The 13,351-nt window shown below is 40.4% G+C and overlaps 2 protein-coding genes across 3 annotated transcripts; both read right to left on the bottom strand.

Annotated features, from left to right (window-relative positions):
• Nucleotides 1–6,333: 6,333 nt before the first annotated feature.
• Nucleotides 6,334–9,217, bottom strand: LOC135436747 (uncharacterized). Its single transcript, XM_064694439.1, has 3 exons — nucleotides 8,677–9,217; nucleotides 8,386–8,617; nucleotides 6,334–8,324 (listed from the first exon to the last, which is right to left on the bottom strand). The coding sequence occupies exons 1-3, from the start codon at nucleotides 9,096–9,098 to the stop codon at nucleotides 6,405–6,407; spliced, it is 2,574 nt and encodes an 857-aa protein (XP_064550509.1). The 5' UTR covers nucleotides 9,099–9,217; the 3' UTR covers nucleotides 6,334–6,404.
• Nucleotides 9,218–10,368: 1,151 nt separating this feature from the next.
• LOC135436352 (uncharacterized) lies at nucleotides 10,369–13,346 on the bottom strand. 2 transcript variants are annotated; one of them, XM_064693928.1, is made up of 3 exons: nucleotides 12,793–13,346; nucleotides 12,488–12,740; nucleotides 10,369–12,426 (listed from the first exon to the last, which is right to left on the bottom strand). In XM_064693928.1, the coding sequence occupies exons 1-3, from the start codon at nucleotides 13,245–13,247 to the stop codon at nucleotides 10,399–10,401; spliced, it is 2,736 nt and encodes a 911-aa protein (XP_064549998.1). In that variant the 5' UTR covers nucleotides 13,248–13,346; the 3' UTR covers nucleotides 10,369–10,398. The 2 variants fall into 2 exon arrangements, with proteins under 2 accessions (XP_064549998.1, XP_064549999.1); XM_064693929.1 differs by lacking the exon at nucleotides 12,793–13,346 and having other exon boundaries at nucleotides 10,369–12,445; nucleotides 12,488–12,628.
• Nucleotides 13,347–13,351: the final 5 nt, after the last annotated feature.

Genomic DNA, 13,351 nt, shown 5'->3' with positions numbered 1-13,351 from the left:
AAAAAACGGTCGCTTGATTAAGCACATTTAAACGTTTCATTGCAAGCAGTTGATAAACTTGATACGATAATAATAGATTTTTTTTGTTTAATATTAGTTCCCACTCAATTCATTCTTCATTTCTAAAGAAATTCATTGCTTTATCGAAGATGCGTGCAAATCGCAAGCTTTATGCCCTTTCGCGTCCATTAAGCCAAAGTACGCAAACGTTTGTGGACAGTCTGTTATAAATGTATTGCACTTTGCCAGCGGGCTCAGACATGACGGTCAGATTGCATTCAATATATGTATATGTTGCTAGACGGTTACTGTTGTTGTTTTTGCTGCTACTGCTGCTACTGCTGTTGTAGTGTAAATATTTTTGAAGTAAGCAAAAACATTTGTCAAGACGTTGACATACAGACAAGCCACAAGCAATGCCAGGGTTGGCCACACAGTGTTCATAAAGTTTTTAAGCCATTCAAAAGCAGACAATCAGTCAATGACTCTCAGTGTGTGAGGGTATGCGTTAGTTGTTGTTTTAAAGCAAATTTATTGGCTTTTAAAATTTGCTCATTTATGTATAGAATTCTCATGAGTACATTATAGATATAACTTTTTGACCAAGCGATATTTTTACTTTTGTGCAATTATCGTTTTGTGGTTAAAGTTATGCGATACAATGCATTTAATTTGTTTAGTTGAATTTCATCTGGGAAAAATCTCTCTCCTTGACTGTCTATATGTGACCCACTGCTGCGTACACTTGTGAAAACTTTAATGTTTGCCATTTGCGGTAAGCCAAAAACAAAACAATTGAAAAATATACGTTACCGCAATTAATTGAATTTATCTTGTCATTCCTTAGCCATTAGGCTATGTGGTAACAGTTTTCTGGCAAATTTAATATATATCTATAGTATTTGCTTGGTCATTTTTAAAATTTGTTTATTTTATTTAAAAAGAATTAATTAATAGTGTGTGTGTGCTGCTTAACACAATATTTGTTGTGTGTCAATAAGCTGTTTGTTCTTGCATTAAAACTTGTTTTTTTCCTGTTGTTTAACAACACGCTACAATTCAGTCAGCAAATGGCGAAAGCTTGTGGTTGGTCGCTGCTGTAAAATGTAAAAATGGCGTTCAAGTGTTTTGGGTCTATTCTATTTTATGTAACCAAATTAAAAATACTGTGGTAAAGAGATTCGTGCATATGTTTGCATGCATATTTTATTGCATACTTTACGGCACGGACTGTCAAACTGTGTCGCTTGCTTGCGGACGGCTGCTAGTTGGATAGCTTCCACGTACACCCGCTGGGTCGCCGTGGGAATTCCTTTGCATTCAAAGCGCATAATTAAAAAGTTTTGTTTTTAGCACTTTTTACGTCGGTGCGTAATTCACAGAGCTGCACCACAAACACCCTTCACCCGTAAAACACAGTGGCAATACTCGGGTTCCTCTTGGCTTATAATACTGCGTACCTTTTCAAGCACCAGTGCAGTTTTGTTTATTACATTTGAATTTATGCAACAGCTTTGCTGATGGACAAAATGTTAAAGTTGAATGTTTCGGATGTGGGACGCGATATTTTTGCGATTGCCTCCGTTTTTTTGATGAAAAAAGCGCTGAACCAAAGCTCCGCTAACAAAGTAATGCAAAAAACCAGGGCTGAAATTGCCAAAACTGACCGCTTTATTGCATAGCTCGATTCCAATTTTTGCGACGCTAAGCTTTTGCTATACCCTGTAGCCATTTTTAACGAAAGGGTATGCTACATATAGGGAACATTTAAATGGTTTAATTAAAATTAATAGCTGCATATACATTAGACAATTTATAAGAACAGAAATCGGTTCCATATGTAGTTGATTGTTGATTTTTATAAAGCTGAATGATTAATATTATAATTATGTTTCAATTATTATTGTTTTTAAATTAAAAAAATATATAAATATAACTTTTATCTAATGGGTATTTCAGCATTAATCCTTTTAAAGATCAGTTAACTATTTTCAGCTGTTTTTATTCTCTGCGTTTGGCCTTTGCTCTTAACGAAATCGTAAAACCTTAGGTAACAAAATGTCGGTCTGTTCTTTTTGCTGGCACATAATAGTTGCATAATACACACAGACACATGTACACATGCACATATTTATATACACATTCATGCTCCGGAATTCTTTGGTTACGCTGCGTAACCATCGTTGATGTTGTTTGTTGCTCATACGCAGCGTTGTCGCCTCGAGCATTTCAGCATTAATTAGGCCAACGTTGGCATTGAAGTTGCATGCCAACATGCGAGCTTCTCGCCGTTTGGCGTTTGCCGCTTGCCTGCCGCCTGACCCGACCATTAAATGCTCCAATCGAATTTTCAATTAAAAGCGGAAAAAATTCCAAACCACAAACGAACGAATTTTTGGCCAAATAGCATTTGGCATTTTGTGTCCGCACTGGTTTCTGTTGCGAGACTCGTAAAAGTGCAAGCTTACGAAAAAAAAAACCAAAATCAACAAAAATGGAGAAAATGTCAGCTCGTACGTTTCGTTGGGCGTGGCAGTTGGCCCAGCAGGTGTCACAAAGTTGGGGAGTCTGTTTCCCTTTGCTTTGTTGCAGTTATCGTATTGCATTAAAGCCAGCGAGCTGACAAAGCTGAAACTGAAATCTGCGCCCTGCCAGCGGCGAACTGGCAGCCGGCAGCTGGCAAATGGCAATTGGCAACTAGCGAGCGCGACACGCGCAGCTGCCTTCAAATTTGCAAAAACTGCCAACAGCACAGAACAAAAGTTTTGCAAATGAGTTAGACAGGCTTAAATAGATGGAAGAACACAGGGAGAATCGGGGCGTTGAGCAACTTGTGGAAAACTTCAAAATCATTGGACAGCGGCAAGGCTTTAGGCCATCTACAAAACTACTGTCATAATTATAATGAATTATGAAACAATAACTCTGCCTCTAATGGATCCGGCCCCAGGCAACATACACTCTTCCCGTTTTCGACACTCGCACAACTAATTGACAAATGATGATAAAGTGTCTTGGCCAGTACCCAAACGACTTTACTTTATTTATAACATTTTCTTAACGCGCCTCGACGTGCCGTTGCCGGTGTCCGATGGGGTCGGTACTTGCAACGCTAAGTAAAGTGCGCCGCGTATTTCGTGTCCGCGTTCCCGCATTTTACATGAAAATCTGATAAAAGCTTTGTTTGGGCCGACGGAAACGGACGTTAACTGCCAGACCGAATGGACACTGACATGACTGGCATAAAATGGGCTGGAGAGTGGCATGACGGGCAGGTTCACTAACGTACGAAATGGCAGCAACTGGTGGGTTACCTTTCAGCATTTGTTTCACAACCTTAAATATTTAAAATTACGCTTTGCGGTTTAAATTGATACTTAAACTTAAATATTTCTGTGTCTGCCTTAGAATTTACCAAGGTAATCGCATATGAATTTTAATTCGGCATTTATAAATATTATAATTCAATAGCATTAGACACTACAAGTGTATTTAAGTTTCGTGATAGAAAGATTTTACGGTTTTTTCATTCTTTGTTGTTTATGGAAAAAAAAGCAAAACTTTTTTTTCGGCCAAAGCCCCCTTTTAAAGCGTAAATTAACAAGTCTTTTACATGAAAAATTCAATAAATGTTGCCCGGCGTCTGACCCTAAATTTTCGACCTTTTTCTTTATGGTTGGCTGGAGTTCCAGTGTCACATCATTAATGCTGAGGTTCGTTGCTCAATAAAAGCGGAACATACATGTTCCCTATTATTTAATAATACTTTTTGTGGTTTAAGATATTTAATATTTATTTTTTATGGCCATTATGCGCCAAACCTAAATATAGCCAAAGCAGCACTAAAAAAAGTGTTCCGCCGACAGGTGTAAAGCCTGCCATGAAATATTAATGAGAAAATGCCTATTACAATCAGAGCTGTCAAGCCCGAAATGTGTAATATAAACAGGGCAGAGAAGCTACGTTGGCATTGGCAAAGCTTTGATACCCTACAAATAAATGATGCAGGAAAAATATTATTAATTTCCTTTTTGCTTCTGCGCTTTGTAAATAGGATAAATTTAGCAGCGGAATGGACTTCGTTTTTTTATTGTTATTTTAAAATATTTGCAAACGTTTTATCCACTTTATGGCCACTAGGTTTATTATTCTAAAGAGATGTTTATGTATATTCTATCAGAAATGTCCAAAAGTATTTGCACAGGTTTTTAAGAGTTACAATTGATGTTCATTTTAGTCTACAGCGCCTACTTAACCTTATTTTTTGTGTAAATCTGCAAACAATTTATTTTAGTATTTCATACCATTTAAATAATTTGCCCAGACTCTGATTATAATAGGCCTGACGCACCTTAATATATATTACATTATTTTTTCTGTTTTCTCGCTACATTTTCCTTAATTGGCGTAATTTTCTTAATTAAAATTTTGTATTTGCGTAACTTTGGTACCTTTTTGTGCCCCGCTTTGCTTTTTAAATTTCCTTTTGCTGTATTAAATTGCGGCTCATTAAGCAGCTTCAACTGCTAGGTGAGTTCAATTTACGCAACCCGACTCATCCTTTCAGGTTACCTCTTAAATTCCTCAAGTATCCTTTAGAATTCGCCACAACCAAAGCAATTCCAGCTGCCCAATAAGGCAGCTTAGTGATAGCCACTAATCAAACTACAAGCAACAGCAACATTTGTAGTTCCTACATAGAGCAGATTATTAGTCATGTTTCAGTATACTAATTATGCATGGCAGAATGGATTGACTGATTGGAAGTCAAGAATTGAGTGCGCATTAAGCTGCTTAGGCAGCCTGCATAACTATCAATGTCATATTGATCAGACCAGGGGTGCGAGTGTGTATCCCTCTTTTGTTCTAAGTAACGCAAGTGCCTAGAAACCAACAGCCCCCCATCATATCTATAAGAACCTCATTGCCGACCTCAGCTTGTGCGTGCCTAAAATTTAATTAACTGCGCACTGCACAACATTTTCAATATACTTGTGGATGTTTGTTCGGCCGACGACTAATTCGAGAGGCTATCAAGGTGTTCTTGACTTTTGCTCTTTAATAAATAACTACGTTGCAAGCCTTCAATAAGCCAATTCATATAACAAGACAAGCACTTATCTCAAGGTGCTGAAGATAAAATACCACTGCATAAATATATGAAAATTATAAGATTATATATTAATAACATTTTTTTAAATATTTAAATAAAGCTTATTCGTGCTGAGCTGATCAATATAAATGTGGTTCATATAAAATAACAAAACAGGAACCTTTTTGCTTTCAAGCTTGTTATTAGGTTTTTTCTATATGATAGTATAATTTTCTATATTCGAATACTATTTAATTAATACTAAAAACATCGCTAAATGACGACTGCTTATACAGTAGTTCGTATAGATGTGATATAGATTATATTTGTACAAAAAGTTTACCTCCAACAAAATTGATCTTGCAACTGAAGGAGATATCTGTTTGTCGTAAGGAAGTTCTCGAGTATAATCTTAAAAAAAGAGGCTGGCAACTTTCTTTGGGTTAGTGGTTCGCTCCGACCGATATGATTATTAAAGGCAGCTTAAGAATAGAATCTTGATTGCATAAAAAAACCTGATTGGCGGACAGTCAGGACCGAACTTTAATTATATCAATATGGGCATCAGGACTATATAATAAAAAAAAGGAATATGGATTTTGTTAAACAACTATATTTAAATGGTTTATCTTCAGCATTCCTACAAGATATTCTATGTATATCCTATTTTTGCATAGCGTTAACAAATGTCTCACTCTGTAGTTGTACATGTTAAGTACATATTTAAGTTTAAAATACTTATCGAGTTACCCTCGTATGATTCTTAAATGCTGTTGTAATTGTGTAAACAATCTTGTACTAAGAATTTAATGCGCTTGTTAGTTCGAAGACTGTTATTTGTGTAGGCGTCCTACTAAAAACTAGTCCGATGACAAATGCAGCAAATCCTACAAAACTTAAAGCTTCGCCAAAGAAATCTTTGGTACGCATTCTCCACCGATGATTTTGGATATGAAAAGAGAGGTTTTTGGAAATGAATTTGAGCACGAAACATCGCCCACCAAGTATTTGACCCCCATTTCCAGCAATGAACAACTCCTCAAACGAATTTGAACAAAGATCTTTGCAAATGAGTTTGAGGCCGATCAAATGGTAAACAAGAAAGCTTTGGAATTCTCCAAAACTCTCTCTCTCACCGTCCCCTTACTACTTCTCTCTTACTACTCCACCCATTACTGTGAAATTTTAACGGAACTACACTACTATGTAGTAGCACCGACTAGGAGATACACTAAATAAAGTTAGTGGCAAACAAATCTTTATTTTCAAATGTTTAAAATTGTGTTGGGTTGAGTAAATAATAGTGTAAAATCTAGGCAAAATCATTCGGGTTCCAGGGCTTAGGAATAGTGCCAGTTTTAATCAAATATTTTAACATATCGGGGCCCTTCCTCTTAGCTTCTGCCGCGTCCGCTTTGGCTTTTTGTTCAGCTTTGGCAGCATCTTTAATAGCTTGATAATAGCGTTTAGTCATCTTAACCGGAATGGGGTCACTTCTGCCTGATGGTTTTTTCTTTTCACCATAGGGGAACGCCTCGCCGCCAGGAGTGCCCCATTCACGGCCACGTCCACCTACGCGCATAGGGCCCCCTTTAGAACTGTCATGCGGGACGTCTGCCGTACCGTGTGGCCCACCGCCCCTATATCCAAAGACCCCGTCCTCAAATACTTCTTCAGCGGGTGCACCAAATGCAGTGCCTGCGTATCGCCCACTCGCACCACAATCATAAGCGCGCCAGTTGGGACGGTGCTTGCTTGGATGTTCTGGTGGCACCGCTAAATCAGCTTTGGCCGTTTGGGTGCCGTTGTTAAAGATGCGGCGCTTAGGTGGCAGGTCACGATTCGCCATGGCCGCCGGCGGGCTCACATCGAAATTAAAGTCCATTTCGCTCTCACTGGTGTCTGTGAGCACCAGATGATCTCCGCAATTCTCGATGCCACGGCGCTTGCACTCCTTTTGCAGTACGGTCTCGAGGCACTTCTTCTCGAAGTTGTCGCGGCATACACACATCATTAACGTCTGATGGCAAGTGCACTTGCGGAAACCTTTCCCTTTCAACTTCTTCTTGATCTCTCTTAAAGCTACGGCAAGATCGCTTTTGACCAGCTTAAATACAATGGGCTTCATATCGACATTTGTATTATTGAGTGGCCGCAGTGCTATGAAGATTTCGCCATTTTTCTTGCGCAAGCTGAGAATGGGCCACTGGCGTTCCTTTTCCATTTCTGCTTCTCTCGCTGTCTGGCATTTATTGAAGGCACCATTCTCTGGCGAGTGTTTCAAAAAAAACTTCATAAGCTTTGTAATCGGCTTGCGAATGAAGCCTGGTCGCCAGCCATGCTTACGTGCCTCTTCGCTGGAGGACCAATCCCATCCGTGACGGGGCGAGATAGATCGCATGGACTTTTTCACAGCTTCTCTTGCAATTTTTTGCCTGGTCAGATCTCTACGCTCGGCGATTGAGATCGAATTCTTCTTAATTATGTATTGGCCGTTTTTTTTAATCCATCTCGGGGTTGATTTTGGCTCCTCGATCTCAGATGGTTTTACGGTTTTGATATAATTTAGAATAACTAATTCGGAGAATACACGTGATAGAAATGGGCGAAACACATCTGAATCCTCGTTCGACCCACAAAAAGCCTTAGAGATATCTTCCTCGGCTTTCTCGGAAACCGGTTTTTCCTTAGTCTGATAAAAATCTGCACACATTTTACATACTCGACAATAGGCACAGAGTTTTCCGAACTTGCAGGTGCACCGACATCTTTTTTCTTTCACGTCGTTCGTACCTGCCTTATCACTGAAATCCGCGCAGACGTCCATAAGAGTATCTGGGGACTTGCCCAAAAAATCTATCAGTATTTCGTCCGCTGCTGGCTGCTTGTTGAGTGCTCCAACAACTGGCATTGGTTTTACTCCGCATTTCGGGCAGGCGGCTAGTGGTGGCAGCCATGTCATATTGGCCTGGCAATCGGGACAGGAGCGTCTTGCATATTTTTTCGTGGGACTGATCGTTCTGGTTATCCGTGCCGGATCATAGGCATCTTTGTTTTTACCATCTGGCTCTGGTATGTGGGCGAAACATGGTAGATTAGTACTTTCCTTCTGATGGTAGTGACTAGGAACGCTTAAATTGGGTGTCATTCGGCAAGGCGGCTTTAAATCCTTTGGCTGGCCAGAGAGCTCCGTGATTAAGTCAACTGTCTCCTCACAGTCCTGTGCCATTTTCTGTAAGTAGAAAACATGTCTTAGAAGATAGGTTTTGAGTGTTAAATAGATTTATAAATACCTTCATCTCACAACATGCGGCGTTGCCAGCTGGGTTGTGAAGAAATGTTACCGAAGGCTTAAGGTCATTGACATTCAAATTCCCAAAGTTTTGTTTACCAAATTTCAGGTACTCAGCATCTTCAAATGCATCAAGGCAAGGATCGCAGACAACGGGACATCTCTGGGACTCGCTCACAATAAATAAGATATCCTCTTCTTTGATGCTTTTGTCTTTGAAACTATTATGAACACTGCAAAACATGGCAAAAGATTGATAATTGAAGCTGGATACATGGAAACCTTTACTTACACTATCTGTTCCTCACATTTCACGACCAGCCGGTAGAGCACCTCAAGCGAGCCAGTAACTTCGCCATTCCGTTCAAATGTGCACGAACCAACTTGTATCAGCTCACTCATGGTATCCTCTATTCTCTTGATGACATCTTCACGAAAACGTATTTGTCCAGTGCCGAGAAGAAGACCGTTGTACATCACAGATATAGGTATTCCACATTCTTCGAGAGTTTGGCGGAGATCTGTCGGGTTCACAGTGACCGCAGTCTCAGAGTTGGGTTTGATATCCGTAACATTGATCCTGCTCGCAGTTAATGGTATGGATACATTATTAAACTTGACCTCAACTACCAGTCCTTCGAGATCTTTAGTATTCACACTGGGTGACCTTATATTTGTCACAATTATGTCAAAGAGAAAGGTGCAGGTAGTCATTTTTTTGTATTTTTTTAAGTTTTTCTTTTAATATTTATATATAAATTGACATGTGCGAAAAGGTAAAATTGCTTAGTAAAAAATTGGTCGTAAAGTTTACAGAAAATTTTTTTATGTATTCTAATAATGCTGCGCACATTGTATAAACACAAATGCTGCTACGATGAACTAATGAAATTAATGATTTACAAAAAGAGCCATCTTTGAAGAATAAATATTCTTGCGAACATATGTCCTATTGTTGGTTTTTATACAAAAACTCTATTTCCGACCGATTGTTCGTATTAGCTTTGTGATAACTACTGCAGTCCGATATTGACAAGGTTTCGCTAGGTAAATGGCGAACCCCGAAAATGGCAACTTTGGTTATCTTGGAAAATAAAATAAATGGAAATTTTCAATTTTCATCGATCGTTCCTATGGCAGATACATAATATAGTGGATCAGATCCGACCTACACACAAAATGTGGATCTATGGAAAGTTTCCTAACTTCATATTCAAAAGTTAAGGACTAGTTAGCATAGAAGCAGACATGGCTACACTTCCTACACTTCCTTCTAAAAAGTGCGTTAAATTGTATTATCGTCTGTTTTTATTATATACAACCAAGAATGCTTTAGACTAGACCGCCTTGGAGATACTTTGTACGCAGCTCCGAGCTGCAATAACATGCATTCGATCTTTCTTTTATACACACATACACAAACGCACACACAAGCTCGAAAGCCGCACACTATGCAGCCGCTGTGTTTTTTTTCCTCTTCTAATAGAATTTTTGCCATTCGTGGTCCGATTCGCAAAGTTTTGGCAAAGTTCATTGAAGATAGATTTAAAACTGAGTCTCGCTTGCATAAAACAAGAGTGTCAGACATGGCTATATTGACTCGATTGGTGATACTGATAAAGAATAGATATGCTTCATAGATTAGGAGATTACAGAATTTAAGCTTTATAATTCTGAGAAATAAGTTAAATGAATAATGCTTATTCTTGTATATTATACGCATATCCAAGTAATTTTAGACTTTTAGACTAGACACAATTTTCTTCGATTCCGATATCGAATCCCAACCATGTTCTTTATTTACTCATTAATTACATCAAGTTGAGGTTTATTAGCTATGATCAATAGGGTTTCAATAAAAGCCGCGTGTAAGCTAACAAGTGTTGATGAATATAAAAGGGCACAGAGATCAGATAAACCAAGATAAGTGCAGAAGAGGGTCAAACAAGTCCTTTTGGCTAAAAAATAAGCGATACTCTGAAAATAATTGTAAATACACGGATCTATTATTTATTTAGCAATTGTAATAACAAGGATTGAGACACTGGGTGCCATACGAATTGCAGCATCCGGCAGTACAGGGATTAAAGCCTTTACCGAGGCGAGTCACGAATTCGATAGGGACTGGGGGGATTTGCTGCAGAGCACGACGCCTACGTTGTGCATCGGTAAGTCCGTCCGGGCCAACAACAGTTCGTTTCTTAGAAAAGGCGCCGTGCTGCTGAACATACTTCATCATGTCGATACCCATTTTCTGCGGTGTCGAATCTTTATTTATAGCGTCCTCTTTGGCTCTGGCAGACTCTTTAAGCATTTTTTCACCGCGTCCACGGGTGCCCTTCTTGGCACCTTCTTGGTGCCTTCTTGGCACGCCACCCTTTCTCCCAAAGACACCATCCTCAAACACTTCCTCTCCTGGAGCGCCGAAGGCTGTGCCCGTGTAACGATCACCGGCAGCACAATCATAGGCGCGCCAGTAGGGGCTGTATTTGATTGGATACCTTGGGAGCACAATTCTATCCATTGCGGTGCACTGGGTGCTATGGCTAATGGTGAGTGGCTTTGGCACCGGACGAGGCTTTGCAGAGCCCGCCGGCGGTGACACATCAAAATCATACTCCATTTCGCTGTCACTGGTGTCTGTCAGGACTAGTTCGTTCACACAGTTCACCATGCCGCGACGTTTGCATTCTTTTTGCAGAGCATGCTCGAGAAGTTTCTTGTCGTAGTAGTTGCGACAGGTGCACATCATAACCGTCTTGTGGCAGTTGCATTTGGGGAAACCTTTCGCTTTCAACTTTCTCTTGATTTGGCTTAGAGCCACAGCGAGATCGCTTTTAACTACCCTAAATACAATGGGCTTCATCTCGACATTCTTGTTGTTGACCGCTCGCAGCGTAATATAGATTTCGCCTTGCTTCTTGCGCACGTGAAGAATGGGCAGCTGATGTTCCTTGTCTGCCTTTTCCACACTCGCACATGTGTCAAATGCTTTTTTCTCTGGTAAGTATTGCAAGAAAAACCTCATAATCTTTTTGATGGACTTGCGAACGAAGCCCGGTTGCCAGCCGTACTTGCGCGTTAGCTTGCTGGAAGGCCAGGCCCAACCGTGGTTGGGAGGTACGGCACCCTGTTGACTTAGACAGGACTTGTGTCCTACTTTGCAGGATGTTGGCTTTTGCTCGACGTTTGTTTGCCTTGATTTTCCAGTGTTGTTCTTAGCACCTTCGCGGCTTATTTTCGGTGAATACGCTTTTGATTTAGTTTGTTGTTTCACATCCGTTTGTTGTGGTGTTTTATTTGGCGACGAATATTGACCGCATTCTTTGCTGACCCCAGGTAAAAGCTTGGTTTCTTTGATGTTGTACAATTCGCGAAGCTCAGAGAATACACGCGCCAGGTGTGGACGGCACTTTTCTAAGTCATTATCTTCCAAGCAAATGTCCTCAGAGGATTTTGGCCGTACCTCAGGACACACAGGCTGGCCTTCATCGCCCTGAAATATATCTGAGCAAATTTTACGTATTCGGCAGTGCGCACAGATTTTTCCGTTCCTGCAAGTGCACCGACATCCGAGCTGTTGATCTTCCTCAGTATTTTTCGCAGCGGGTGCAGAGCAGAGCTTCGCACAGTAATCTTCAACGTTTTCCAGTAGCGGCTTACCCAGTAAATCGGTCACTATTTGATCGGCTGTCAGTTTTTTTTCCTTATGGCTTTCTTCGATGACTGGCATAGGCTTCACACCGCAATTGGGACATGCGGCAAACTTGGGCAGCCACGACATATTGGTCAGGCAGACGGGGCAGAAGCGTATGGGTTTGATGGATGGCTTTTCCAATTCACTGATTGGCACTGGTATCACCTTTGGGCTGCACAATTCATTATTGTTGACCTGCGGCGCGGAAAATTGTGAAAAGCAGGGAATTCTGGGTAAGGTTGGTGGAGAATCCACTATTGAGTCAATTCCGCCAATGATTTGCTGAGGCTGGGCAGTGCGGCAGACAATTGAGTCAATAATTTGTTCACAGTCCCGTGCCATTTTCTGCAAATAGAAGCGACACCTAAGAAGCAAGGCTTTAAGAATTCACTAGATTAATAGTTACCTTCATCCCACCTGTGGCGTTAGTCGCTACTGGGTTATGCATGAACGTTTCAGTTGGCCGACGTGCGTTACCATTAGAGCTGCGATACCGCATCAAGTCCAACTTCAGGCGATCATCGCCCTCGTCTGGGTACATGACATCTGGACAAAGATCGCTTTCAGTGGGACAGTGTTGGTTTTCCCCCATTACAAACATAATATCCTGCGGATTGATGCTTTTGTCCTTGTACAGCTGACATTTCTCTTCCTGCTGCCTGAAAGAATAAATGATGATGCTTGCTTGCATTCCTTCGCAGCCTAACTTACTTTGTTTTTTCGTCGCATTTGGTATACAGGCGGCAGAGTATCTCAAGGGTGCCGACAACTACACCGTCCCGCTCAAATTGGCAGGTATCCGCATGCATCAGTTCATTCATGCCTTCCTCTATGCGGTCAGTGAACTCTGCCGGGAATTGTACTTTACCGGCACCGATAACTCTGCCATTGTATATAACTGACACTGGCATTCCACATTGCGAGATGAACTTCTGTAGCTTGCTTGGAGAGTCTTTGAACTCAAGAGCCGAACCGGGTTTGAATTCGGTTACTTTAATACGACTTGTTGTTATACGCAACGCTTTGTTGTTAAAGTTGACATCCACCTGCAACTGGGCGGGATTTTGAATTTTAACCTTATTTGTCTTAAATTGAGTCACAATAACATCAAACATATAGTTACACGAGTCATGTTTGACATTTAATTTTATCGATTCTGATTGCATTATTTTTTTTTTAAATTTTTTCTATTGTATCCAAAAGTTAGCCAAACAACAAATTTGTATATTTAACACTTAAATTTGTACAACAGATCTGTTAAATACATTCA

This window comes from Drosophila montana, unplaced genomic scaffold (assembly GCF_035044405.1).
Source record: "Drosophila montana isolate Dmon_TW-CO22-7 unplaced genomic scaffold, ASM3504440v1 contig_3733_1, whole genome shotgun sequence".
NCBI classification, from domain to species: Eukaryota; Metazoa; Arthropoda; class Insecta; order Diptera; family Drosophilidae; genus Drosophila; species Drosophila montana.
Note: the sequence above shows the minus strand (reverse complement) of the source record. Positions and strands in the feature narration are given on the sequence as shown.

What these genes read in the sequence shown, in the direction of transcription:
- LOC135436352 (XM_064693928.1), bottom strand. Translation starts at nt 13,247, where the DNA reads ATGCAATCAGAATCGATAAAATTAAATGTCAAACATGACTCGTGTAAC. An exon ending in AAATGCGACGAAAAAACAAA is followed by an intron (nt 12,741 to 12,792) that starts GTAAGTTAGGCT and finishes TTATTCTTTCAG; the next exon opens with GCAGCAGGAAGAGAAATGTC. An exon ending in ACGCCACAGGTGGGATGAAG is followed by an intron (nt 12,427 to 12,487) that starts GTAACTATTAAT and finishes TTCTATTTGCAG; the next exon opens with AAAATGGCACGGGACTGTGA.
- LOC135436747 (XM_064694439.1), bottom strand. Translation starts at nt 9,098, where the DNA reads ATGACTACCTGCACCTTTCTCTTTGACATAATTGTGACAAATATAAGG. An exon ending in AAATGTGAGGAACAGATAGT is followed by an intron (nt 8,618 to 8,676) that starts GTAAGTAAAGGT and finishes CATGTTTTGCAG; the next exon opens with TGTTCATAATAGTTTCAAAG. An exon ending in CCGCATGTTGTGAGATGAAG is followed by an intron (nt 8,325 to 8,385) that starts GTATTTATAAAT and finishes TTCTACTTACAG; the next exon opens with AAAATGGCACAGGACTGTGA.